This window comes from Mesocricetus auratus, unplaced genomic scaffold, assembly GCF_017639785.1.
Source record: "Mesocricetus auratus isolate SY011 unplaced genomic scaffold, BCM_Maur_2.0 Super-Scaffold_6730, whole genome shotgun sequence".
NCBI classification, from domain to species: Eukaryota; Metazoa; Chordata; class Mammalia; order Rodentia; family Cricetidae; genus Mesocricetus; species Mesocricetus auratus.
In genome coordinates this window covers 16,631,369-16,659,094 of record NW_024429184.1, presented here as the reverse complement: position 1 = coordinate 16,659,094, position 27,726 = coordinate 16,631,369, and the positions used below count along the sequence as shown (strand labels likewise).

The window sequence follows — 27,726 nt, the reverse complement described above, 5'->3', positions numbered from 1 at the left end:
GCTGTAGCTACACAGTGAGTGACATTTAAGGTATTTAAAATAGCACCTTTGCACTTGGCATTTTTATTATCAGTTGGGTAATAATAATATATACTACCACAGTTATGTTAAGGACAAAGTATCCCCACAACACCTGAAAAGTGGGGGCGGGGGATACTAGATACTCAAAAATAACGTGAATTGTGTTTGGTAAGACACAAGGTGTAGTACAAGAAAAGAAAGTGACCTTAAAATGTAATTTAAATAATAGAGATCTGGGGATATGTACACATCGTCTGTTATTTTCCTATAGTTGCTAGGTGCTTTGTGACTTAGTCTTTTTCTTGTCCTCTTGAAAGCGTGGAGTTTGCGGCAGTGCGCGTTATAGTTCTCAGAAACACTGGCGGCCTGACAAGCTGGCTGTTTGGCTCGTCTGAGGGTTGAGGTTGCTGCAACAAAAAGTGGGTTACATGACAGCACAGCTCTGCTGCTGGAGATGGAGGACCAATAGCCTCCGACCAAGCACTCGTGGCGAGACGGAGCAGCCAAGGTCTCTGTGAAGGTTCCTCTGGCCGCTGCCCAGCCCCGTGGGTACCTGAAGGTAAGCACCCCACGGTGAGCCGGGAGACCTGGGCGGTGCGCAGACACGGTCGGATGGGTGAGTTCTTCCCAGCCCGAGCCGCAGCCACACGTACGCCGCTCTGCCCTGCCTGGGTGCCGGCGGCTGGGAGCGTCGCCGCAGCCCCTGCAGCGCAGACCCGGGCCAGCTCCGGGGCGCACTGACCTTGCCGCGGGGCGGCCCGGCTGGCGCAGTCCCCGCGCCGCATTGCCGGCTGCTCGTGCGGGCGCCCCCTGGCACCGCGACCGCCGGCTCCTCGGCCGCCGCCGCGCGCCCGTGCTCCCACCGCGCGCCACGCCCGCGGCCAGCGGAGCGGCGCGGCCCGCGCCTGAGGCTCGGGAGGGTGGGGCGGTGCGCGCCCACGGGCCGGCCCAGGGCGCCTGGCGCGGGTGCACGCGCAGCGGGTGGGCGTGCTCCGGGCGCGCGCGCCGCCGCCTCAGCCTGTCGCGCCGCCCGCGCCGCCCGCTCCCGGTGCTCGGCCCAGCACGTCGGCTCCGGAGCGGCCGTGGGCAGCGCGGGCCCGCGGCATTAGAGTCCGCCAGCCTCGGACCCGCGTCCCGCACGCGGACTGTCCCGGTAAGCGAGGGCGGGGGCGGTGGGACCCGGCCGTCACCCTGAGGGGCGGGTCTGCGGTCCAGGACGGTCCTCCTGGACTTGGATGCTGGTGTGGGAGCCGCCCCCAGGGGGCCCCTGTGCAAATGGATGCACTCCAGTGACCGCCGCCTCTACCCCTGAGGGAGTCCGTGGGGCTGCGAGAAGGGAGACGCCCAGGGCACCCTGCACTTTCCGCCTTGCACAGCCCTGGTGTGGAGGGCATCCTCCCCAGGCCCCCAGGGAGGCCTTCTGTGTGAGTAGAGTGGCATCAAGCTAGTCTCTGGACTTGGCTCCATGAGACACCATCTGGGAACCCCAGGGACCTTCCTGGTGGTGTTGGTGAACCCCAGGTGATCTCAGCCTGTGCCCCAGAGATGCCCAGAAGGAACCCTTGCCTGGAAAAAAATTTGGATTCATTTGTGGCATCATAGCTCCCAGGACTCTGGTACTGACCTCCTCCTCTGAGGCTCAGCATGCCCTCGCTTGCACCCCTCAACACCGTGGAAAGGAGGGGGAAACTCTGGGGCTGTGGCCTTTGTTCATTCCAGTTCCCTCCCTGCCCCTTTAGAATTGGTCTTCTGTATGATAGTCCAATTGGCTTCGAGCTGGACTTTAAGGGAGACGGAAACTGCTTCTAAGAGCCCAGAGCCCAAGAGGTACCAGGACCAGTGAGGCCTCCAAATTAGAGAAGATCCAAGCCTTTGAGCTTGACTATCCAGAGCAGTAAGACCAAGCTTCTGGAGGAAGGACAAAGGGAGAGGAGAGGATTTTTGAGCACCCCTGTGCCAGGAACCGTGCTCGATGTTTAAACGTCTTATGTAATACTTAACAACAGCTTCATAAGATTACCCCATTTAAACATTAGGTATTTGTGACGCAGGCTTAGCACTTTGCCCGAGATCACAAATGGTAGAATGATGAAGTCTGCTCTTCAGATTTAACTCAGAGAAAAGTGTCGAAGAGGGGCAGTGAAAGAGTGGATGTGTGGTTACTACGTTGTGCTGAAGCGCCAAGCGTGGAGCTTTGCAGTAGCATCCGCTCAGCAAATGGGATGCTTAAACAGATGGGGACGGTGTAACTGAACTCGGGACCAAGGGAGCAGCTACCCACTGCACCCCCAGATTGTCAGGACTTGCTTGGGGGAACTAGAAGGACCTACAATGGAGTCTCCTGGGGCCCACCTCCCTGCTGCAGGATCCTGGGGACAAAGAAGGGGAGACACGCCACTTCTGAGCGTCACCCACACTTCCCTTGTGACACTAATCCGTAAATACCACTCGGGACACTTTACCGAACAGTTCTGTGTGAGAGAAGCAGGAGAGTGGGAAGGATAAGAGCCAAGAAAGGCGTCTTGGTAATCAGCTGCCTCGAGAGAAGGCCGGAACCTGATGTAGTAATGCCCCTTATCTCGCCCCCTCAACGCTTTCATTGCAGCTGAATCCTAAGGGTTTGACTTTGGGCCCAAAGATGGATTCTGGCTTCTTATCCAAAAGCGGAGTGTTGGAAGGGCCAAGCAGTGGAGTTTACCACAGAGCCATTCTGGAGTGTTCCAGTTCCTCTTTGTCCTCCTGCACAGCCAAACCAGCAGCAGCACCCTCCTTTAGTGAAACTAGCCTCCTAGAGCTGGGCTCCAGCCAGAAATGCAAGATCAGGGCAAAAGCCCATCAGCCTTGGTCCTGGGTTCCCTTGAAAACATACATACCTACTGTGAGACTGAGGCAGGGGGATTGCCACAAGTTGAATGCCAGCCGGGCTGTAAGGAAAACTGTCTCAGAAAACCAAAACCAAATAAACAAGAAAACACGGTTTTTCTGCACTGGCCATGGTAACATATGCCTATTATCCTGGCACTTGGGAGCCGGAGGCAGGTGAATCTCAAGTTCAAGGCCAGCCTGGGCTACATAGCAAGTTCTGGGTCCCATCTTAAAAACAAACGATGATAAAAAGAAAAAAAAAAAGAATGCTTCTCTGGGCTCCAGGGGTTTATTGTGAGGAGATAAAGCTATTGAAGAAACTGCATAACCTGATTCACCAGTTGTTAGCTGGGCTTTCTTTTCCTTAATGACTTGGCCCCTTTAAGGATATGATGGTTGTGGTACCTCATGCATAGCTCAGCAAACAAACTTAGACAGAAGTTCATGTGGGTTGGCATCTCTCTGTTATAAAGTTATTTATAATCCCCTTTCAGCTTAAACCCCTCTCGTTAGTTCAACTGACCAAAATAAACACATATTTTGTTTTAAGGGAAAACAGATCAAGCCTGAAAATATGACAAATTTGTCCTAATTCAGATAGTTCTTTCTTTGTTTCTTTCTTTTTTATTGTTGTTGTTTTGCTTTTTCAAGACAAAGTTTCTCTGTGTAGCCCTGGCTGTCCTGGAACTTGCTCTGTAGACCAGGCTGGCCTCGAACTCAGAGACCCGCCTGCCTCTGCCTCCTGCGTGCTGGGACAAAAGGCTCTCAGATAATTCTTGCTGGATTGTATACTATTATTGTTGTTGCTACTAAACTCATCTTTTCATCAAGGACTTTGAGTATCACACTCCCTGGTAACCTTGTGCTCCCCAAATCTTGGATTCTCAGTACCATCTCCTGATGTCTAGTATTGAGTAAACATTACATTTCAAAACTTGTCAGAATAGTGCCTAAGCACAGCCTGAGTCAGAATGTGTGTGATGGGTGTTACCAGGCAGCCTTAATCCTCTCAAAAATGCTTCAAAGGAAAAAAAGGGAGAACGCCCCTTCCCTGCCTGAGTAATGGGTGTCTCAGCCTTGGCTCCTCTTCTGGCCACATTCTAACTGCTTGCTCCTTCCAGCATTACCCATGTATTTTCTAAGTGCTTCCTTTTCTTGGAACATGGATAATAAAACCTCCCCAAGTCCATTTCCCACACTCCTTGTTTTCTCCCAGTACACCTGTTCCTAAGTGGTTCATATGTATGCTAATCGTCTCCCATCTCTTCAGCTAGAGTATCCGTTGCCTATCAGTCCCACGCGCCTCTCCTGCAATGCTTCTTCATTTCCCAGATTTACTTATTCATATCTGATGGGAACATCATTATCTACTCGAGCCTTCAATCTTAATGACTAAGTTCTCACTGGAATTGATTTACCAGCTTTGGACCAAGAAGCTTGGGCTGTCAGTGTCCATCTGGACACGATTATTGGTTCCATTATAGCGTCTCTCAACTCTCCAGCCGCCTTCCAGCAATCCCCTCAGAGGTCTGCGCGCATCCTAAGTGCTGCTGACTTGCCAGTGCTATGCTGTATAAATAGGAAAGTTCTTGTCCTTGAGTTTGCATATGATCAGTCTCATTCCTTCACTCGATTACTAATAATACAAAGTGCAGGAAAAGCATTAGGGAAAATACAGGCTATGCATAGCAGTCAGTATAGTGTGTGTCATTTTCCCAGGCGTCACTGACAACTGGACGCATTTCTACAAGCAGCCACATTCCAACCTCCCTTGCCAAAGTTCCTTTTGGCCTTGTGTTTTGAGTGAACTGGTCGCAGTCTCTCTTGCCTTCCTATGCTAGTCATATATTTGGATAGCACATTACAAGTTCAAGGCCCTTTACATATTATGATCTCTGTTTGATTTCTAAAACATTTCCTGTTACTATGGTCATCTCACCGGAACATTAAATGGATGAATGACTCACCCTCTTTTTCTTGTTTATGTTTGTTTTTAAGCTTATGTCTCCCATAGACAAGGCCCCAGTGATTACTACAATTACTACCTGCCAGATCTTAGGTTGAGGGAGAGAGTTTCGTGTTGCAAAGCTTCGAAAGGAAGGTCACAGGGTACTCAGCCCTGGGGTTTATCAGGACTGTCTCTCACTATCCTGGCCCAGCTCCCTCCCTCACTGCCCCCCTTCCCTGAATTCAAATGAATATTCTCTTTTAAACAAATATTTTAAGCATACTACATCAAAGCAGTTCTTTGAGCTGATGCTAATTCATATGTGAATGCAGATTTCTTTGCCCATTTCTATCCAGCGCCCAAGCTGGCTTCATAGCTCTAAGTCATGATGGAGTCCCCATATAGCTCCATGCTTGGCATGTGTTTTTACCTCTTCCTGGAATGCTTTTTTTTTCTCATCCACTGGGTTAACTCCCACTCATCTTCAAAATTTAGCTCCAGCAACACCTTTTTTTTTTAATCCTACACGTATGCCCCCTACACATGCACATACTCTCTACATCCTCACAGGCTGAGATCCTATTTGTTCATCCTACCAGCAGCTATTAGCACTCGATTTGTGCCTAACACATAGTAGGCTGCACACACACACACACACACACACACACACACACAGTTTATAGACTTAATAAGCAAGTGAATGGTAATAATTCAAGTGTAATAACTGCATAAGTAGAGCTGAATCTGTGCTTGGGGATCTAAGAGCAGAAAACAGGGAGTGCCTCTCCATCTTGCTGGAAAAATTCACTTGCTGAGTGCAATCACAGCAGCCAATCACGGCCGATGTGATGTTCCTTAACTGTTGCTCTGCTTCTGTGGGAAGTCAGAGCTGTAGCTTTTAATGAAGACAGCCCAATTCCCCAGAGGCTAAAGATCATGCCATCGGTTTGTTCTCCTGTATATTAAGGCTTTGTGAGCTTTCAGTGAATATTAAGCAGTAGCAGGGTGTCCCTCCTGCCTCATTGCCTTGAGCTGAGGCCAGGAAGACAATTTTATTCGTCTTTAGCCTGTCTGCTTCTTAGAAAGTCCTGCAAACCCGCAGTTTGGATGACTGTGTCTTCCCGGATGGGCAGGAGTGGATGGAAGGCGATGGGGAGGGAGGCCTTCCAGGGCCACGGACGTAAGATCTGAAACCAGTCTGCAGGTTACTGCGAGGCGACAGACACCTAGAAACAGACTCCGAGGATGCTGAATTGAGAGACTGGAGTCCTAAAGCAACAGGCAGAGAACAGCTGGACCGCTTGGGGCTTGGGCTGCCTCAAAGACCTACAGAGGGTAAGGGAATTCTTTGTGATAGCTTTTGCTTAAGTTCTTCAGGTTGATGCTGATATGTGTGGTGAGCTCAGGGTCTTTGCTATTCTCAATAACGTCAGCAGTTCTCAGTCTGTGGGCTAAGACCTCACTGGGGTTTGCATCACACTTTCACAAGGGTCACATATCAGATAGCCTGTATATCAGATATTTTCACCATGATCCCAATAGTCACAAAATTATAGTTATGAAGTAGCAACAAAACCACTGTGTGGTTGGGGGATCACCACAGCGTGAGGAACTGTATTAAAGGTGGCAGCATTAGTTGAGAACCACTGCCCTAAACTGATCTCTACAGATCCCAGTTCTGCTGTCTTTCTGTTCTTTTGTAACTTTACCCTTCTGTTTTAAGTATGTAGCTTCCTGAGATTCTTGGCCAGTCCTTCAGATACCTGCTTCTGGGAACAAATCAGCTGCTTAAAATTCTACGCTTGCTTGCACAGTGCTCCTCCTGCTCAGGTTCTCCGGCTCAAACCCAGGACCAAGGAGATGCATTTTCAAGCCTCCTATGGGCCAAGCTATAGTCAACAGGACACAGAATAAGTACCATAGACTTGGAAATGGTGGTTTCTCCTGTCTTATCATTGTGTTTGTGAAAACTGGCTGAATTCCAAAATTTCATCCCTCTCATTTGCAGACAGATAGTAGCAGATACTGCCCTTTGTGGCCAGAAAATCACTCACAGTTGCTGTATGGTGGTGTTCTTACCACAGAGCGCTGACTCACCTGTGGGGGCAGCACTGGCAAGTGACGCATCCAACTGTAATTCCTAGGACTGAGTTACAGAGACTTGTTCTGATCACAGTTTCTGTCAGATTTGCCTTATTTCCATCAGTTCTTAGTTCTGGGAATTAAACCTAGGAGCTCGGGTGTTAGACAAGTTCTCTGCTGCTGAGCCACATCCCCAGCCCTCTTCGGTCTTTGAGACTGAGTTTTGCTAAGTTGCCCAGGCTAGCCTTGAATTCTCTTCACAGTCCAGGCTGACTTTGAGCTTGTGATTCATCTGCCTCAGGATTCTGAGTGGATGGGGTTATAGGCCTGCATAAGCAAGCCAAGATTCTGGCCAACACTGGTGAAAAGAAAGGAGTGGTGCACATTTGTGATCCAAGTACTGGGAGGCAGAGGTGTAAGTTCAAGGCCAACCTGGTCTGCAAAAGGAGTCCCCAGATAGCCAGAGCTGTTACACAAACCCTGTCCTGAAAAACCAAAAAAAGAAAGAAAGAATGCTAATACCATGTCTGAAATAAACTTATTTTGCCCAGCCATCTCTGTGAAAGGCAATGGGAGCCATCTAAATATTTCTACCCCTTATTTTCATTTCTTTTTCCACAAGCTCAACCCCCTCCCTCATCTATCTGTCATCTGTCTATCTAACTAGCTTTCATCCATCCATCCACCTGTCATCCATCCATCATCTCCTTCCTTCTCTCCCTCTGTAGACCAGGCTGTCCTCAAGCTCACAATGGCCCTCCTGCCTCAGCCTGGGATTGCAGATGTTTGCCACTACCTTGTCTTTCAAACATCCATTGGCCAGCTTCTTTGCACTTAGGGGTTTTCATTGCGTGTTCCTGCCTAGGAAAGCCCTCATAACCTCCAGAAAATCCCTTTTGATTGCTCTTGGGTCTCCCAAACGGCGTTCATTCCTATACAAAGGATTGGACTCAAGTGAGTAAATGTGCTTTACGGCAGCCTGCTGAATAAGGAAACTCCTGCCAATTGGGAGGGTTGCCCCTCAGCCTCTCCACAGCCACAAATCTTTATAGAGAGTGCCTGGGAAGAGAGGTTCCCTTGCTGCCTTTGCTTTCCCTGTTTCTTTCCCAGCTCCTGCTGTGGTGCAAAACCTCTCCACTCCCACTGCTTTGCCCTTATAAAGAACCCATTGCACTCTAAGTAGGTGCTCTGCAAAAATGGGTGTGTTTTGCACACACATTCTAAGCTGCCCACATATTCGTTTTGCCTGACAAATACATCTAAACAGCCTTCTGTTGCTGAAAAAAAAAAGACTCTGATCTTTGCCGTTTTCCTTCCCCGTTCATACAGTCAGATAGCCGTGCTTGCCCGCATGTTATCTCCAACCAGCTGCTCCACAAAACCCTGATAGTCACATCATTCCTGAGACATCTTCTTATCCCCTTTTCATTCCTATTAGAGAAGGAAAAAAGAAGATTCCACCCACCAGCCAAAGAAGTAGTCATTCAGAACGTTTATGAAAGCTCTCACTTCCTTTTAGGTGGCTCTTCTTCCTAGAACTTTCTTCCAGCACAGGAGAGACCAGGCGTTCTCACCGGGCGTTCGTTTTACCCGTTACTAATCAGTGCCACTTGTTTCTCCAGGAATTAGAGCCCATTGTGTTAATGTCTCAAACACCACAGGTGCGTGCCTCAGCTATTTCATCACTTTTAATCAAGGTGTCTTTTGGAGTCCTCTTCATTAAACATTAAGAGATTTAGCCGTATTCTTAAGGCTTAATTCTGTTGTGTCCTCACAGTTGGTAATCAAATCATAGCCATGTCATCTCAAAATGATGACAAAAAAATGGCTTAAGGTCTTGTTTGGATCTTAATGGCTTCCTGTTAAATGAAGCAAAAGGAAGAGCCGTGTTTAAAGAAACTATGCCAAATAGTATTGTTATTTACTTTTATATTTGATTATTTTCATAGTGTGTGTAAGCTTCTGTCTTCATAAAAGATCCCCCCACAAATAAACTCCCAAAACTATTGCAGTGACTTCGTTACCACCTGAGCTATCTTGATAGCTCCCCAGAGGGAGAGTGGTTTCCTAACGTGGAGCCGTGGGGAGAGCAGAGCTGCAGTGTTGGGAGGTCCGGGCAGTCCATACACTAACACACTGCTGATGAGTCACTCTCATGTGCAGTGATGCTCCCAACGGCAGAGCTTGTTCGCTAACCCGTACTGTGTCATCAGAAACAGCCGAAAAGCCAGATGCACAGATGCTTCTCTCCTGGGGAAGCCATCCTGGAAAGTGGTTTAGCATGTTCTAGATCCCCAAATAAGTGTCCCCACATGCCTTCTAATAAACATAAAAGTCTCATCGCTGCTCTCGAATCTTCAGACATGACTTCCAAGAAACAGGCTCCTCCTATTTGTTGGAGAGCTGGTGCTCTCCCTATAGCCCAGGGGTCACGTGGATACAACCAAGCTCTGGTGTTTTGCAATCTGTTGTAGTGGAAAAAAAGGACGGCTTTTACTATGTGTTACAAATACAAGTGTATATTATGTTTACTATGCATTTCAACCTACTTATTATCTCCTGGAGTTTTTGACATAGATTTTTCCCTGCCTCTAGAATCCACCTAATTCACTATTTGGGAACCGTTGCTCTTATCTTTGTGTTTAAAAAAATTAAATCAAATTTTTATAGTTTGTCTTTTAAGTTATTTTGGAGTTTCTTATTGAAATTATTTCTCCCCTCTTACCATTGTTTTTTTTAATGTTCTAGTATGCTGGAAGGGCATGGTAGTGCACACCTTTAATCTGACTCAGGAGGCAGAATCAAGTGGGTATCTTCTAAGTCAAGGTCAGCCTGGAGTCCCAGGGATACACAGAAAGACTTTGTCTCAACAAAAAAGGGGGGTCAGTAGTAAGTGCTGTTTAAAACTGTGGTTTTAAAATAATCAGTCTGTTGTGTAGAATACATTTTTTCTCCTTCCGTTCTCTCTTACGTCATCCTTTTCTTCTTCCTTTTCTCCATTTCTCCCATCATCATTTCCCCCTTAAAAATACAAATCCAGGGGTTGGAAGGACAGCTCAGAGTTTAAGAACACTGACTTCTTCCACAGGTCCTGAGTTCAATCACAGCAGCCATATGGTGGCTCACAACCTTCTATAGTGAGATCTGGTGCCCTCTTCTGCCATGCAGGCATACATGCAGGCAGAACACTGTGTACATAATAAATAAATCTTTTAAAAATGAAATACAGATGCATTCTCTTTACAATTTTGAAGCCAGCATTTGAACACAGTCTCACTAGACTAACATTAAGGTATCCATCCACAGGGAAGCATAGCTCTCTGGAGGCTCCAAGGGTACATTGGCTCTCTTACCCTTCCCAGCTTCTCAAATCTACCTACGTTACTTGGCTCATGGACCTCTCTTTTTTCCAAGGCCAACTGTAGTCTTTCACATCTTTCCCTTGTCCCATTACAGAGTAGGCGTCCTTTGGCCAGTTTGTCTCTGGTAGACCTCCCATCCACACACTGTTAGAAGTCATAGCTGTCAAAAGCAGAATTCTCCTTATATCCTTGTATTTATAGATGACAATCTTTAAATCTAAAGGAAGAGTGGGATAGATTACCTAAGAAACATGAACAAAGCCCTGGGTTCAATCCCAGAACTGCCAAAGCAAAGTAAGTAGAATTCTTCAATGAAAAAAAATATTCATGCCTAGCAGTGGTGGTGCACGCCTTTAATTCCAGCACTCGGGAGGCAGAGGCAGGTGGATATCTGTGAGTTAAAGGCCAGTCTAGTCTACATAGTGAGTTCCAGACGGCCAGAGCTGTTACACAGAGAAATCCTGCATCAAATACATAAAAAATGAATGAAATGTCTCAAAAGACATTTATATAGAAAATAAACACATGAAAGAACTGTTTGCCATGCTTTGTCACCAGGAAAATACAAATCTAAACTGCATTGAAATTCACCTCACCACAGTCAGAATGAAAACAAAAATTCACCTCACCACAGTCAGAATGAAAACAAAACCACAAATGCTGGCATGGATATTGGGTTATTAGTCCAGTCCCTATGGAAATAAGCATACAGGTTTCAAAAGAAAGAAAACTAAATAAGATTGCCATATGGGTCACTCCTGGGTTACGTACCTGAAGGGACCTAAAATCAGAATACACCAAAGATAACTAAGCCAAGCATAGTGAAATGTACAAGTTAATACCAGAATTCAGGAAGCTATCGTAGGAGGACCCCAACATCCAGGCTAGCCTTAGAAGAAAGAGTAAGTTTCATACCAGCCTGGGCTACACAGAAACTCTATCTCAAAATAAACAAACAAAAAAGTAGAGATATCTGTGCACCATATTTTTTGTTATTTTATTTGTTGCCAGGGTGTAGACAGAAGTTTCTGTCCCACCCCATCCTGCAGCCATTCAACCCCAAATAAACACACAGAGGCTTATATTAATTGTAAACTGTTTGGCCTATTGCTCAGGCTTATTACTGTCTAGCTCTTACAACTTAAATTAACCCATAATTCTTATCTATGTTTAGCCACGTGGCTTGGTACCTTTTCTCAGTGAAGCATTCTCATCTTGCTTCCTCTGAGTCTGGCTGGCGGCTCTGACTCTGCCTTTCCTCTTCCCAGAATTCTCCTAGTCTGGTAGCCCTGCCTATACTTCCTGCCTGGCTAGTGGACAATCAGCGTTCTATTAAGCCAATCTGAGTAACAAATCTCTACAGTGAACAAGAGCATTATCCTGCATCAGACAGTCTCATTATTATACTTGACTGGTCTGGAGCTACTGTGTAGGCCAGGCAGGCCTCAAGCTCACAGAGCTCAGCAGCCTCTGCCTCCTGAGCCCCAGGATTAAAAGTGTGCACCCTATACCCAGCCACACTCATGTTTATTGTGACACTCTTCACAGTAGTCAAGTTACTGAGTGCCCATCCACAGATGAATGGAGAATGACATGTGACACTTATACACAATGGAATTTTACTCAGCCATCAGGCAGTGAAATGTTTACAGGAAGATAAGTAGAATTGGAGGCCATCGAGCTAAACAAACAAGACAGACTTAGATGATGCTTCATGTTTTCTCTCGTATGCAGAATATAGACTTTTATAAAATATGTGGAAGCAAAAGGGGGATTATTAATAAAGAGGAGGTGACCAATGGGAGAAGGGATGAGAAAGGGCAATTAAGGGTGAATATGTTCAAAGTACATTCTCCAGCACTGCAAAATAAAAAGGAAGGAAGGAAGGGAGGAAAGGAAGGAGGGAGGGAGGGCTGGAGGAAGGGAGGAAGGAAGGAAGGAAAGGCTGATAGAATTTTTAATTAAAAACCACCCCTACTTACGAATTGCAGGAAATGAGTGGACCTGAAATACACAATTTCTTGTATTGAAAATAGCAGTGACGGGGACTGGAGAGATGGCTCAGTGGTGAAGAACACTGACTACTCTTCCAGAGGACAGGGTTTGATTTCTAGCACCCACATGGTGGCTGACAACTGATTGTAACTCCAGTTCCAGAGGATCTGACGCTCTCTCCTGGCCTCTTTGGGCAATGCATATATAGTACACAGACATACATGCAGACATAACACTTAAAAACTCAAAATAAAAAGAAATAAATCTTTTTCAAAAAGAAAAACAGCAGGGAAGTGTGTGTCAGTTTAGCATTCCTCCTCTTGTTGTATCTCGGGGACTTGCCTTGCTACCTAACACAGAGCACAGCTATTGCCCATGAGGCATCTAGGCAGTGTTGGGGTCACAGGCCCATCTAGAACCCCATAGTCTAACTTTAACATACACTTTTCTCTACACTCCTTAACTCTGACAGCCATCATTAGGTCATTGGTTTATAAAAGAACATGAATATTCTCAGTGCCTGAGAATATATGCTCCAAACACAGGCTTTAACCGATAGTCCAAAGCAATAAAGTATCTCAAAGTAAAGCTATCTGCCTACTCAGGGAAAGCGGGGAGGAAGGGAAACTGGAAAATATAGAATAGAAAATGTGAAAACTACATACGCTCATTTCTTAAACTCAGATCCTGCCTCAGTTTCTTTACTATTGATGTAGTAAGATAATATGACCAAGGACACTTATAAAAGATAGAATTTCCCAGCACTCAGGAGGCAGAGGCAGGCAGATCTCTGTGAGTTCAAGGCTGGGCTGGACCGACTGCCTCCAAAACAATACAGAGAAACCCTGTCTCGTAAAACCAAAAAAAAAAAAGATAGAATTTAATTGGGCTTATGATCCCAGAGGGTTAAGCTCTGTGATAGCAGAGTGAAGTCATGGCAGCAGGCAGCTGGAGAGTCGGCTGAGAGCTCACATCTTGATCCACAAGCAGAAGGCAGAGAGAGCCAACTGGGAATGGCAAGTCTTCTGAAACCTCAAAGCCACCCCAGTGACACACAGAAGTTAAGAACACGTGCTGCTCTTCCAGAGGACATGGGCTGAATTCCCAGCACCCACATAATGATTCACAACCATTTGTATTGTATTTTAGAGAATCTGATGCCCTTTTCTGACTTCTGGTACCAGCCATACATGTGATCAAAACACTCATAAAAATACATTGATTTTTAAAGAGGATATACTTTGATTGTCCACTGGAGCATGATTTCCTAGACCAGTGCTTCTCATCCTTCCTAGTTGTGGTGATCTCTGATCATAAAATACTTCATTGCTACTTCATACCAGTTATGAGTCATAATGTAAATACCTGACATGTGATCCCTGTGAAAGGGTCGTTTGACCACAAGGGCTCATGACTCACAGCTTGAAAACCACTGTCCTGGATCTTTTCAATAAACCTTTGCCACCAACCTGTAAGACAGTCACAGGAGACATTCTTTAGTTTTACATGTCAGGGTTTTTTATCTTTTTTAGTTTTATATTAAATTTTATAAATTAACTAACATGAAAGAGGCAGGTCTTCTCAGTTTAATCAATTCAAGAATACGAGTTTCTGTCAGGTATGGTGGCATGCACCTTGAATCCCAGCACTCAGGAGGCAGAGGAAGGAAGATCTCTGTGAGTCTGAGGACAGCCTGCTCTACAGAGTGAGTTCCAGAACAGCCAAGGCTACACAGTGAGACCTCATCTCAAAAGAAAAAGAGAGAGTATGAGAATATGTGAATTTGCTTGGTAACAGAGAGTTGCAGAGTAGAAATTGCATCACTGTGGTGCACACAAGCGATAAATATTTCTGAAAAGAATTTGTGGCTGTCACCAGGCATGGTACATAGTAAGATTTTATTTGGAGCAGCAAGACTTCTAGACAATTAACTGAAAAGATTTGACTTGGGTTTTATGTGTGCATGTACAGAGGGTGTGTGAGTGTGAGTGTGTGTGTGTGTGTGTGTGTGTGCCAAAGACCACCTTTGGGTGTCATCCTTAGAAGTTACCTACCTTGTTTTTTGAGACAGTGCCTTCCTCTGTAGCCCAGGCTGGCCCTGAACTCAACAGCAGTCATCTTGCTTCAGCTCCCAGAGTACTAGAATTACAGGCACTAGCAACATGCCAGGCTTTGAAAATGTTTGTTAACATCTGTTATGTTCCACGTGCCTTACTACTGTGGAGGTAGATATTGTGCAGGGTGAGATAATTAGAGGAAACTGACATTTATCAGGTAAGCATCCCATGAAATACGTGGTGAGGAATGTAAGTTCTGCAGAGCAAAGGGCATGGTTCTGGGAGTGCTGGAGTCTACAGAGACTCCCCCAAAGAAATGACTCTTGAGCAAGCTGGAAAGAGGTGCTCATATTTCCCAGGAATAAAGAGAGCATGTCAAATAAAGACTGTGGCAGGGCTATTAGAGCTTGAAGCACAGACAAGAGAAGGGATGTTTGAATGTATGGTGCCTCATAAGCCACGGTAAAAGCACAGATTTGAGGAATCTGATTCTAAAAGCCATAGAAAGCCCTGGCAAACACTGGTGCTGCTGCAGATGTTCAGGCACGACTCCAGTGACTCCTCACTCACTTCCAACTCTCTGGCTGGTACCTCTGCTCCTCTAGTCTATCTAAAACTGCTATCTATCATTTTGTCCTTCAGCCAAGTTACCGGTTTATTCCTGAAATTCCCTAAATCTATTTCCATGGTGACAAATACACTCATACCTGCTCTTATTTCAGTTCAAGCCCTCAACCTCTGGCCCAGGCTAGTAGAGTAGTCTTCTAGTTGTCTCTACCTTGCCTTTTACCCTCTGCCACCTTTCTCCCCAAATAAGATAACATCCCACACATCCCCTAAGGCCCACTGTGACCTGATAGTGTGGTGTCACACATTTTTTAATCCTTAAAAATAGCCAGATTGCTATACAGTTTGTACAATAAGATTTACTCATTTAAAGTGGAGCACTAAATTATTTTAGCACACGCACAGTTATGCAATCATCACCACACTCCAACATTAGAATGTCTTTGTTGCCCCCCATAGGGCCACACCCATTAGCAGCCACACCCACCCACAAGCTCTCCACAGATTTAGGGAAAAACCAATCGATTTTATTTCCCTACATTTAATGGACATCTCACATAAATGGAATCACAGAGCCTCTGCTCTCGCATGAATATCTCCTTTCAAGACTCATCTGTATTTAGTGTATGTCAACACGTTTTTGTGAGAGCCAGATATTCCATTCTGTGGATAAGTGACACCTGTTTATCCAATCTCAGTCATCTTTAAGTAGCCCTGGAGCTCTGGTTGCTTCTTGGGAATCTGATGCTTAATAGCTTGAGTGGTGTGATGCTACCCATCTCCGTTTCCTATGAGTGCTTAGTGCCTTGAACATGGCACTGTTCATTAATCCTTGATTAGAGTGTGTCAGGGGCAAGGTTAAAGTGGACTGTTGCTCTGCTTAGAGCCAGCATTGATCAGCAGTCTTCCAATGAGGCTCTGCAGAGTAGGAAGGAGTAGACCAGCTTTGCAGTGTGCTGTGATACTTTCCAGTGCTGTACTGTGTTCCTGCAGAGGACAGTGATAATATTCCTTTTAACTTGTGAAATGCTATGGACCTTATTGAGAGTGCAAAAGCAAAGGTGAAAATGTGAGCATATCACTAATAAAGTCTTAGAAGAGCAAAAGGCATCCACCATAGAGCTTGAATAGAACCATTGCTTGTGAATGAGAGACCCATAAGAGGGGACCGAAGGGTGTAAGTGACCTTGACCACACACATGGAGCTGACAGAGTTTGCTGACTGCCTGATTCAAGAGTCTTCTAAAAATAGAAATTCATTCACTCTGGCTTGAAAATTAGCCAGCACTTGAGAAGGATAGACCCTGGGTGGGAAGTGCACAGTCCTTACTGGAGGTGCTTCCTTTCAATCAGAAATCCTGAAATGTGTTAAGTCTCCTTTTAGGGAAGAGAAAAAACTGGAGTCCCAACCACCTCAAAGTAGCAGAGACCTGATGCCCTGGGCTAGACCAGCTCTCCAATAACAAGGCTGACAGTTACCACAAGTATATAGTACTCTCTACTTAATTAAGCACTGCTTTTCTTCTGTCTTGTGTGGTGTGTGTGTGTGTGTGTGTGTTCATTTTCTTGTGTTATCCCCATGACAGCCCTGTGAAGTGTGCTGAACAGATAGACCTCATTCCTCGGATCGGAAAATCAAAATAACACAGCCAGTCAGGAGCAGAACCAAGCAGGGTCTCCTGACTTCTTAGCATGTGTCCTTTCCCATATACCTTGCTACACTATTTAACAGTGCCTGCCTTTTCTGTAAACACATAAAACTGGTTTTCTCCACAGAGCCATGGGGGTGTTGATGTCCAAGCGGCAGACAGTAGAGCAGGTGCAGAAGGTGAGCTTGGCTGTGTCAGCCTTCAAGGATGGGCTACGGGACAGGCCTTCCCTTAGACGTGGGGGTGAGCTACCGGGGTCCCGCCGCGGCACTGTGGAGGGCTCTGTTCAGGAAGTACAGGAAGAAAAAGAAGCGGAGACCAGTGCCCCCATAGTCCAGGAAGAGAGCAGTATCAACCGTGCAGCCTGGGAGCGGCTCCGAGATGGGCGTGGAGTTGAACCCGAGGAGTTTGACAGGACCAGTCGATTCACACCCCCCGCCTTCATCCGACCCACCCGGAAGCTGGATGATGACAAACCTCCAGATATCTGCTTGGATCCCCGGGAGCCTGTGAGTGTTCCATTAAGGCAGGGTTCCCCTACTGTAGACTTTATAAGGACCAAAGAACAGGACAGGGAAAGCTAGGTGTGGTTGAGATGAGACTCAGAACCAGAAGATGAAGTTGAGTTCAGAACAGTCCTTTCCTCACAAGGCAGGCTTAAATGTGTCTCAGTGTAGAGTGCTTACCTTGCATTCTCAAGTTCCTGTGTTCTGTCCCCTGTATCACAAAGGAAACAGTATGTCATATGAATAAGATACTAGGTATAGCTTGAATCCGTCAAAGTGAAAGACTTGGACTTTTGATTGGGAAGCAATGACAACATGATAGATCTTGCACTAACCTATCATCTATGGATCCTCAACCACAGAGGGTACTAACCCTTGTAGGGGACACTTGGGAAATTGAGAAGGGGGAACTGGGGTAAGATTCAATAGCTGGGAGTTTCTTCTGGCATATAGTATCAAGACAGCTGGGGATGTTAAATGTCATATAATGCTTGGGACAATTGCACATATTATTCCCTATGAAATGCTAATCATATCCCTGTTCAGAAACATAATAACAAAGTCCTAAGCAAATAGAAGAGCTTTCTGGTTCTTGTCCACCAAGAACACTCTTACACCTTAGCTGTAGCTCCTGAGAGACCCAGTCCCATGCAGCACACATAGGATCAGGATCTCACTTGTCTGTACTTTCAAATCTATTCATTCCTGCCAGATTGTCAACGATGAGATGTGTGATATCTGCGAGGTCTGGACCGCTGAGAGCCTCTTCCCATGCAGAGTCTGCACCAGGGTTTTCCACGACGGTTGCCTGCGCCGCATGGGCTACCTCCGAGGAGACAGTGCAGCAGAGGTGACAGAGATGGCCCATACAGAAACAGGCTGGAGCTGCTACTACTGTGTGAGTCTGGACTGTGGGACGGCAGGAAAACTTGGCATTCTTTCCAGAGGCCCAGTCTTAAAAATGACTGTTTCTAAGCAGTGACGAGGGGTTTCCTAATAGTGCAAGCAAGGGTCCTAGAACTAGATAATCAGTTCTTTATTATGAGATGTATTATATGGCACTTAAAAAAATGATGTGCCAGTAGCACACAGGCCCAGCTGTAACCCACCAGACCTCGCCAGGTGTGTTCCAGAGGGAGCAAAGCCACCCTTAGCTAAGAGTCGTGGAAAGAACAGGCCTAACGGATGAAAAGTAACTCTGCATAGGGCAGCGCTGGATTCCTGAAAGTCCCTAGTTGTCACTCCTTATACTCACCTGAAGAGCCAAGCTGGTGTCCTGAACAGTGCTCCCAGCAGAGGTAGATTGTGTTGCAGGAAAATGCTCCGTCTTGATGTCCTCACCTGACCAACTGCCTGTTAGGAGCTTTTGTTCTCATCTCTGAAGTGATCCTTATGTGAATTAAATAGCAAAGCTGTATTGATTCAGATCTCTGCAACTATATATATATAAACGTCTCCCAGCTCTTAATGGCAGAAAGAATCTAAGGTTTCCATTGAAAGGCAGGTTCATATCCGCGTGTCTCCAGGCATGAGTAGACTCCCGGCCTTGGCCTCGGGCTGTGCTGTGCTGTCCTACAGATGTCTGCACGACCCTCAGACCCAGTGTAAGGAGCAGCTGGCGACTGTCTTCTTCCGCCTCCTGCAGAAAGCAGACGTGTGCTCCTTTCTGACTCTCCGCCCATGGCTGAGCCATAAAACCAAGTCTGGAAGTGATTTCCAGCTACTGAACTCCTCCCCTCTAGAATACACCACAGAAAACCCTGCTCTCCTGTCTTCTCCATCCTTGCCTCCCTTCCCTTCTCCCCTCCCCCCACATACACATCCGCCGCCTGGTGACACTGCCAGTGTGGGCCTGGGTCAGTCTCTTTGCTGTCTTTTGGGGACGATCTTTCTTCCCAGCTCCGAGAGGATCCTGCCGTCATCATCACCTCTACTGACATTTTACACAGACTTCCTCCAAGTTCATCCCTTTCTTTTCCCTCCTTTCACAATACTTCTTAAACCGTTTCACTGTCTCCTGACTTCCCGCGCCTCCAGCCTGACCTCTGCAGTCAGCACCCTGCCAAAGTGGTTTGTACTGAGGTCATCAGTAATCTCCTAATTGTCAAGTACAATGACCTCTTCCTCAGGTGTCTTCTTAGTCAGCTTTTCTGAATAAAGTATTTAACACTTTCTTATTTCCTTCTCTTTCTCTCGGCATTTATTTTCTAGAATTTATAGAATATATGGAAACTAGAGAAAGTGCTCACAAATAATAAAATCCCACCACACATGTATTACCACTGTTAATATCACTCCTACATCACGCCACACATCACGCCACCGTGTTTGCTTGGCATCCAGCCCTCTCCGTCTCTTCCGGCCTTCTTTGACAATTCTTTCTCAGCTCCCTTGGTTTGTTTCAGTTCTAGGTGCTGTATCCCTCGGGGTTCCGTTGTCTTTCTCACTGGGTTTGCTGTCTTTGGGTGACCTCATCCTATAACCCACTATCTAAACACTAATGGTTCCCATATCTGTGTCCAGACTTAAATTTCCTGTCGGGGGGGGGGGGGGCTTCTCCATCTTGATGTCTCACCAGAATGTTCAGAATGCCCCAAATGAACTCATCTTTCTGCCTAAACCTGCTCTTTCTCCGTTCCTTATCCCTGAATAGCAAATCATTTCCAGTTCCCCATCCCTGCTCTTCCCTGACCCTGACCCTCACAGCCCCTCGCTGCTCTCATGTCTGGGTTTAGATACTCATTTTTTCTTACCATTGCAACAGTCACATAACTGCTCTCCGACCACCAGATTTCTCCCCTCTAATCCATTTTCCTACAGCAGTCAGAGATCTGACCATGACAATCACCCTTCTGTGCCTCCCCGTTGTCCTTAGAACAAAGGCCTAAGATGAGGGACTCAGTCAAGGCCATCTGAGGAGCGTGACAGTTCCTTGCCTTCTCATTTCTCCTTGTACTCCCTTCACACACACATGCACAGCCACACCAAATATCAAATATCACGGTGCTATGCACATACCGTTGTGCCCAGCACACACCAGATGCTCAGTAGGTGTTTATTGAAAAAGTCATGGGATTCTTTGTGGGACTCACAGACAGGTGCTCATGATGTCTGCATCTGCTCTTGGCTGATATTTCTGGAGAAAAGTTAACCAACTAATACAAAGAACTTTCATTCTCTAATTTTTTAATTTTTAATTTACTATTTATTTATTTGGTTTTTTGACACAGGGTTCCTCTTTATAGGCCTGGCTATCCTGAAACTCACTCTGTAGACCAGGCTTGCCTTGCAATCACAGAGATCGACCTGCTTCTGCCTGTCAAGTGCTGGGATTAAAGACTGCACCACCACCACCCTACAAAGAACTTAAACTCAGTAGTTTAAAGACTGCATAGTAATGCTAAAAAAAATAGGGCTCAGTGCTTCCTGGTAATTAAAACTTCTGTGACATCATAAAAATTCATTTTGTTTGGGAACATTTCGAGACCATTCTAAAACCACTTAAAGCCTCACAGACCACTAGAAGCAGGACCGTTTGTTTTTATGACTAAAATGTGCTCTAAGCACAGCCAATGTTTATAAAATAAATATATGCCAAGTGCCTGATGGATGAGGCCAGGATCAACAGTGCCAAGTACTCAGGGTCTCTTTATGCCCTGCAGCAGCTTTGTGAGATACTTCTGTGACATCCCTCCTCACCGGGTAACTAGAAAGCTGGTATTTTGGTGGCGCACACCTTTAATCCCAGCACTCAGCAGGCAGAGGCAGGCAGATATCTGTGAGTCTGAGGCCATCCTGGTTTACAAAGCTACACAGAGAAACCCTAACTCGAAAATTCAGGAGGAGGAGGAGGAGGAGGAGGACAAGGAGGAAGAGGAAGAGAGAGGGGAGGGAGGGAAGAAGGAAGGAAGGAAGGAAGGAAGGAAGGAAGGAAGGAAGGAAGGAAGGATTTTACTAAAGGGACTCAGCCAGAATCAGTATCTGGGTTCCGGGAGGCTTCTTCCCAAATTCAGACAACTCAGAGCAAGCCTTCCCCACTCTGGGGCCTTAGTCTCCTTGACTGTGAGAAGGGCTGGGACCAGGTGATTCTGCCGGTGGAAACAGTTACATGCCTCTTCACCCCAGGCTCCTCACTTGTCACTGACCTGTGTGGCCTCTAACTTCACTTCTACCTTCTCTCAGGACAACCTTAACCTGCTGCTTACGGAGGAGGAGATGTACAGCCTCACAGAGACCTTCCAGCGGTGTAAAGTCATCCCTGGTAAGGCCGGCAGGTGCTGCCGAGAAGGAGGGACCAGCCACATTCCCTTTCATCCTTTCTGGGATAGACGGGTGGAGAGAGCACTGGGATTGGGGAGAAGGCGTGAGTGAGCCCTTGTCCCTGAGTTGTGGTCTTCAGTGGCACCCACTCCCACCACAGCTCCCGAGCTCTCCTGCCTAAGGGAGGCATAACTGACAAGAACGGGGACTGTGGGGACGCTGAGGGTGTCTTGGAGGTGAGTGAAGTTGTCCAAGCTGGGGAAAGGTGGGCGTAGTCAGCAAGGATGCCTCCCACAGATTGCTCCCTGACACTGGAGGACTTCATACGCTACCGCCACCAAGCAGCAAAGCGAGGGGATAGCAACAGGGCTCTGAGTGATGAGCAAGAGGAACAGGCGGCCCGCCAGTTTGCAGCCTTGGACCCTGAACATCGAGGCCACATAGAGTGGTCAGACTTCTTGTCCCATGAATCTGTTCTACTGCTGCAGCAGCTGCGTCCCCAGGTGAGGAGCAGTGGTAATGAATGTCCTTGGGTGACACAGGCCTCAGATGCGTGCTGGATACGTTAGAGGAGCATTGGGAATGGTCTAAACAAAGGCATCAGGAAAGGGTTCCAGTCCATCCAGTGACAGATGACCAGTGGCCAGAGCTGATGAGACTACTGGAGAAGATTGGTTTTCACTGGACTCCCCTAAAAATGTCAGGTGATCAAAAAAGGCTCTGGGAACATCTAAGGAGGGCAGCCGAGGTTAGGCCTTGGGAGTACAATTCTCTGCAGCTCTCAAGATAATTTCACCTTCAAGACCTTAACTTACCTCTTCTTTCCCAGAACTCTCTACTGAGGCTCCTCACTGTCAAGGAGAGGGAACGAGCCCGAGCCACCTTCCTGGCACGGGGCAGTGGGAACGCCATCAGCGAGGCAGAGTGCCACCAGGCCCGGCACTCTTGGTTCTGTAAACGCCTTGCAGAGGCTCCTTCCTGCAGCGTCAGGTCTGCTGCTCATCAGTCCCGCCCCGCTCAGCCCTCCTCCTCTTCCTTTTCCCATCCGGAGGTCTTGGTGTATATAGCATGTACTTCTTTCTCCTGCTATGGGCAGCAGATGCCCCCTGTGAACTCGGGGGAGGACAGCGATTCTGCTGGCAGCGTGTAGGGCGGCCTCTGTCCTAGACTGTGCTGCCCCATGTCTGGGTCCATGGGTTCCCCAGGGTCTGGGAGGGGTGGGTCAGGGCCTTTTGTTGTTCTGCTCCTAACATGTGGTTGTATGTTCTGGTGACTGGCAGCATCAGCCATGTGGGTCCCATAGCAGACAGCAGCCCAGCCGGCAGCAGCAGCAAGAGTGAAGATAAGGTCCCACTGTCCACAGAGCAGGAGTCCAGGTAAGCTGACCCTCCTCCTGGCTGCCACAGCATCCCCTATAAATAAAAGAAGGCGTTGCCACTTCCACCCCCAAAATAGCAAGTGCCCCACCCTAGAAACCAGGCCCCAACAGGATACATTTGACTCCAGGTCTCCAGAAGCTGACCTAGCTTTGCAGCATAGCCCACCCTAAGCATGTCAGTCATGAGGCGAGCTTCCCCGGGTTTCACCTAGCCCAGGGCAGCCTGACACTGGGGTTGCGTCTTGTGGGCCTTCAGGCTCTGTTCCCAGCCTGGCAACCCTGTCCCCTCCCTCTGCAGATGTGTGGACTGGCCCACCTTCCTAAGAGAGAATGTCATCTACATCGTGGCTGCTCGTCCTAACAGTGGAGCGATTCACCTGAAACCCCCAGGATAGTGTGGGGCACAGAAGCTCAGTGCTGGGACGCCCCCCCTCCTCCCCTTCCTCTTCCCTCAACCCATCTCTGGCACTGAGACTCGCGGCATTGGGGGCTCTGCCAGCATCTTAATTTGTCATTAAGTTTTATGGCACTGAAGCCACCGTTCTCCTCAAAACAGAGGCAGTGTGCGTTGCCACACCAACAAGCCCTGAGAGCTGTGGCGTCACTTGCTACTGGACCACCTCCTACCCTCACATTGTAAAGCTACCTGCCACCACATGCATACATATGTGCACATGCACATACAGCCACATACATGCCTAGATACCCATGCCTTCAAACTCCGGGTTCTTTTTTTTTTTTATGAAAAAGGACCACAATCGCTTTGTGAAACCCTGATGTAGATGAGATGGTCCCTCTCGCTCTTTCTATTGGCCAGCTCTGACCTCCAGTAGAAAGAAAGGGGCAGGTCAGCCTCACTTCCCCTCCAGGAGATGCCAAGAGGCCCCTGCCCACACTGAACCCCTTCCGTGATGAGCTACTGTTGCTCGTAAGTGTCTGTGTGTCTCTCAGGTATGTTGTGGTGGGAGAACAGTTAAAAAACATCCCTCAAGTTTGTGTTTAAACTCTTAATTCCTCATGACAGAAAGGAAACTAGCTTGTGGATTTCTGACTGGAAAAGGTGGAGACAGCCTCTCCCAGAGACCCAGAATTCTAGGAACTTTTCAACCAGGTCATCCAACTTCACAAGCCCTTAGCAGACCAGGAAAACCAAGGTGAGACTCCTGGCCCCTATTTGTTGAAAGGTACGGTGTGATCCAAAGCTCTAGGGGCCTGAATGGAACAGATACACTGGCAGGAATCACACCCCTCTGTGGGAGAGGCTTCAACCTGGCTGCCACGGTCAATGGGGCTACAGTCTCATGGGAGAGAAGAGCAAAGTAGGCTTCTCCTGCTTCCCAACCCAGCTGCACCACAAGCACAGAAATGTGGTGTTATACGGAGGGCAAGCCAGCCTCGTACACAGACTGAAGGAGCACTACAGAATCCCTAAGCAGTCATGCTGAAACAGAAAAGAAGACACCACCAAGACTTGAGAAGATTTGTATCTCAACCATCAAGAAGTCCTAGTCAGCGTCCTAAGGGGAAGTCTGTCCTTCTCCCTGTCATGGAGATGTAGCCTCCGCTGCTGCTTCTCCCTGCTGCTCATTTCCTGTCTTACCATCCATGCTAGGAACTGGAGCTAGCCTGAGAGGCTTTGTGGGCAAGCAGAGAGTGTCATAGGTGCACCAAGCTTGGCCTGCAAGCTTTGCCCAGCCCCATAACCAGCTCTGAAGCTCTCAAGTCAGTACATGGTGTGGGTCAACCCTTAGACCTAGGGTCCAGGTTCTGGACATCTGCTTTCATCCTGATGACTTAGGTATGGCCAGTTCTGATGAGGGCTTCTTCGAGCCATGCAGAGACTTGCATTGTCTCCACTGCTGAAAGCACTTTTACTGGAGTGGAAGGTTACAGAAGAATGAGCAAGCATGTCCCTCAGTGTGGAGATGCTCAGGCAGAGTGGGGTCTGCAGCCAGGGCCTTCCCGGAGCCCTGGGTGGTCTCTTCTGGAGGAACTGCCTGTCCAGGAAGCAGGGTGGGAAACTGCTGGAGACAGATTATTTAGAACTGAGGGACACAGATAGGGGATACATGTGGGTTCATTCTGAAACCCACAGCTTTAAAAAGCTACTACCTAAAGCTGGACATGGTGGTACATACCCTTAATCCCAGCACTCAGGGCACAGAGGCAGGTGGGTCTCTATGACTTGAAGGCCAGCTTGTTCTAAATAGTAAGTTACACTAAATTGTAGTTACTTGGTAACTGCAATGAAAACTACTCAGCCGCGTTCGCAGGACTGACCAGTAAGAGGGCCCATTATTCAATCTAGTCAAAAAAGAAAGCCAACAACAAAAAACAAAGCACAAAGCTACTAGGCTTGAGGACTATGTCTGTAGCAGCCAGGCCTGTTTTCCGTTGAGAAGATTAAAGCATGTTAAACACAAGATCTCTTGCTCACTCTCCTGGTGAGTCACCATCTGTCCCTGTGGCTGCTGCACCTCACAAGACATTTTGAGCAGAGCTCATCCCTGGGCTTTGGGAACTGAACAGCGCTTGGCTACCACTCCCCAGCCATGGATACTGGGAATCCATCTTGCTCCATGGTCCTCTACAGATAAAGATGATGCTTGCCACTTTGGAGCTGGGGGGTGTTTGTTTGTTTGTTTTGAGTTTCTTGCCCCTACAGTTGAACGGCAGAAGACCACAGGCCACATCAAGATGCCTGACTCCCAAAACTTGCAAAGCCAGACCCACAGCTCATCCACAGTAGGACCAGACCTACTTGGGATCACCTCCCTATTCAGGAGAGTAGTTTCCCTGGGTGGGGGCCTGGTGCAGAAGGCCCCAGCAAAGAATGGAGGTCCCAATCCATGACAACCCTGAGAAGCAGAGGAGCCCACACGGCTACTGGCCTTTCCCACAAGCATCTAGTGTTGCACCAAAGGGAGGGTTACTGCTCCCTAGTCCGTTGCTACAGAAGCCACCCCAGCATCCACTCCAGTGTCCACAATCTCCCTATGGGGTGGCCTCCCAGAGCCCCGTGCAGTGTATACAGAGTGCACTTCCATACCTAGTAGGACTCAGCCCTTTTCAAGCCTTCCTATCACTGTGACTGTCTGAAATTCTGCCAAGTGCAAAAAGTAATGTCTGGCTCTGATGAGGGTATGAGAAAATGTTTCAGTCTTTTCTGTCTTGGCTGCCAACAATTAAGATCGATGCTTTTCCCAAACACCATCCATCCTGAGCTCCAACCAAGAGAGGCTTGAGTTACACATATGCCTCTCCAAAGATTGCTTGCCCCAAGCCTGGTTTTCCTCCAGTAGGTCTCATCCATGTATTCAGAATTAAATGAAGGGCCATAGGGATGACCCAGCAGAACTGCAGGGCCAGAGTTCCAGAGAGTGGCTTAGCTCTGCACAACCTCTCCAGGTCTGTTCCTTGGCCTCCTCCCCTGAGGCAGTGGCCCCTATGGTATCCCAGGGATGGAGCAGTGTCCTTATTCTTAGGTACTGATCCAACTCAAGTGCTCTTCCTCCAAGGATAGCTGCAGCAGAAGCCATGAATACATTGCCTCTTTCTACCCCCAGCCCAAGCAATGGGCTGGGAGGGTAGACACTTGCCTTTCTGGCCCTAGTGCTCCCTATGGGAGATCACCTGGACCTTATTTAAGTGGCCAAGTCTTGGAGTTCCCCATTCCTATCACCAAAACAGAAAACACAGGATTCAACTGCCTGAAAAGCGGGCACTTCACAGGGAAATGAATACCAAGGCTGCCCCATGCCTTAACCAAAAGCACAATTACTGTAGGCATCACAGCTTCCTACAGTGCAGAGAGCTCTCAGTTACGAAAAGGCTCTGCCCCTCCAGCCATGACTACCCAAGAGAAACAAAGCTTGAACTGGAAACAGGCTCTGGTATTGGTATTCCAAGACTCCTTCCAACCAGCAGAGTAAAGGCACATATGCAATCATGCACTACATATATAGAGAGACACAAGCATAGCATATAGGGTTGTTCATGGCTCAGAGCATGGAGAACAAGGCCAGGTCTTGTCTGGAACAGTGATAAAGAAGCCCAATTCCATTCTGGAAATCCATCCTGAGAACTGTCATTAGGCAGCTCCTTAGTGCAAGCATCCAATAGTGCTCTTACACAAACCACGACAGCTATCACCAGGCAATATAATCTAAGGGACCACCATTGTCCATGCCATCTGTTGTTGGTCGAAATGTCACTATGTGGCACATGACTATTCTGTACTTGGCACTAAAAGGCGAAACAACCTTGATGCCAGAATTTCAGAACACCCTGGCAGCACCTGTAACCATGGCCCCCTATTAACCTGCCATTTACAGTGGTGTCAAATCACCACATCCCCCTTGCCATTTTGGGTTTAATTTGCTCACTGTGTCTCCCCTGGCCCTGGCTATATCCCAGACAATGGAGATCTTAGGTGAACATGATTAGTGTAAGGCTGTTCCCACGGATCAGCCCTGGAATCCGGTGGAGCCGAGCATTCCTCCTGGTGTTGCTTTTTGCCACTGTTTTTGGCAACCTTGAAAAAAAACAATAGGTTACAGAATTCCCACTAGACCAACACTAAAGAAAAGCTGTTCCCTCTGGGCTGCATGCACTAATAACCCAGAGCACAGGGAAGAGGGTCAGGTCTTATCTGGACCATTGAGTAAGAAGCCCAGTTCCAGTCCAGTTTGGAGTGAAAAGGGTTGGCCTCTCCATATCCATAATCAGCAAAGGCCATCAAGTTTAGCCTCCAACCATTAAGGAATATTGTGATCTGTTTCCAGCCAAACAGGTTGGGAGGGAGGCCCCGAGACCCTTCAGTGACTGAGGACCCAAGGCCCTCTGGTTCCTCATGCCCTTCCATGCACTTTTCTGCTGAAGGTAACTTGACAGTAATTAGAGGGGACCAACCCCAAGCCCTGTCTTCCTATCTACCGCTGCATGCTCCTCCCTGTGACTCAGTCTTCACAGTACTCCAAGCAGGAGCTCCCAGAGGCTGGGCACTGCAGAAACCATAATAAAGAGATTGTCATGCT

At 47.6% G+C, this 27,726-nt stretch overlaps 1 protein-coding gene across 7 annotated transcripts; it reads left to right on the top strand.

Moving 5' to 3' along the window:
- Nucleotides 1-392: 392 nt before the first annotated feature.
- Phf24 (PHD finger protein 24) lies at nt 393-27,726 on the top strand. Of its 7 annotated transcripts, none has more exons than XM_040739724.1 (9): nt 394-580; nt 16,674-16,725; nt 16,837-17,055; nt 17,765-17,950; nt 21,235-21,313; nt 21,610-21,815; nt 22,142-22,302; nt 22,593-22,688; nt 22,989-27,726. In XM_040739724.1, exons 2-9 carry the CDS (start codon nt 16,678-16,680, stop codon nt 23,083-23,085), a joined length of 1,092 nt encoding a protein of 363 aa, XP_040595658.1. In that variant the 5' UTR covers nt 394-580; nt 16,674-16,677; the 3' UTR covers nt 23,086-27,726. The 7 variants fall into 7 exon arrangements, 6 of the variants coding, with proteins under 6 accessions (XP_012975119.1, XP_040595658.1, XP_012975120.1 ...); XR_001196991.3 differs by lacking the exon at nt 394-580 and adding an exon at nt 1,035-1,174 and having other exon boundaries at nt 16,674-17,055; nt 22,989-23,618; nt 23,715-27,726; XM_013119666.3 differs by lacking the exon at nt 394-580 and adding an exon at nt 1,035-1,174.

Excerpts from the sequence above, each read along its gene's own strand:
- Phf24 (XM_013119665.3), top strand. The coding sequence starts at position 16,678 with ATGGGGGTGTTGATGTCCAAGCGGCAGACAGTAGAGCAGGTGCAGAAG. Across the intron at positions 17,951-21,234 it reads GCTGGAGCTGCTACTACTGT|GACAACCTTAACCTGCTGCT; the intron begins GTGAGTCTGGAC and ends ACCTTCTCTCAG. Across the intron at positions 21,314-21,609 it reads GCGGTGTAAAGTCATCCCTG|ATTGCTCCCTGACACTGGAG; the intron begins GTAAGGCCGGCA and ends TGCCTCCCACAG.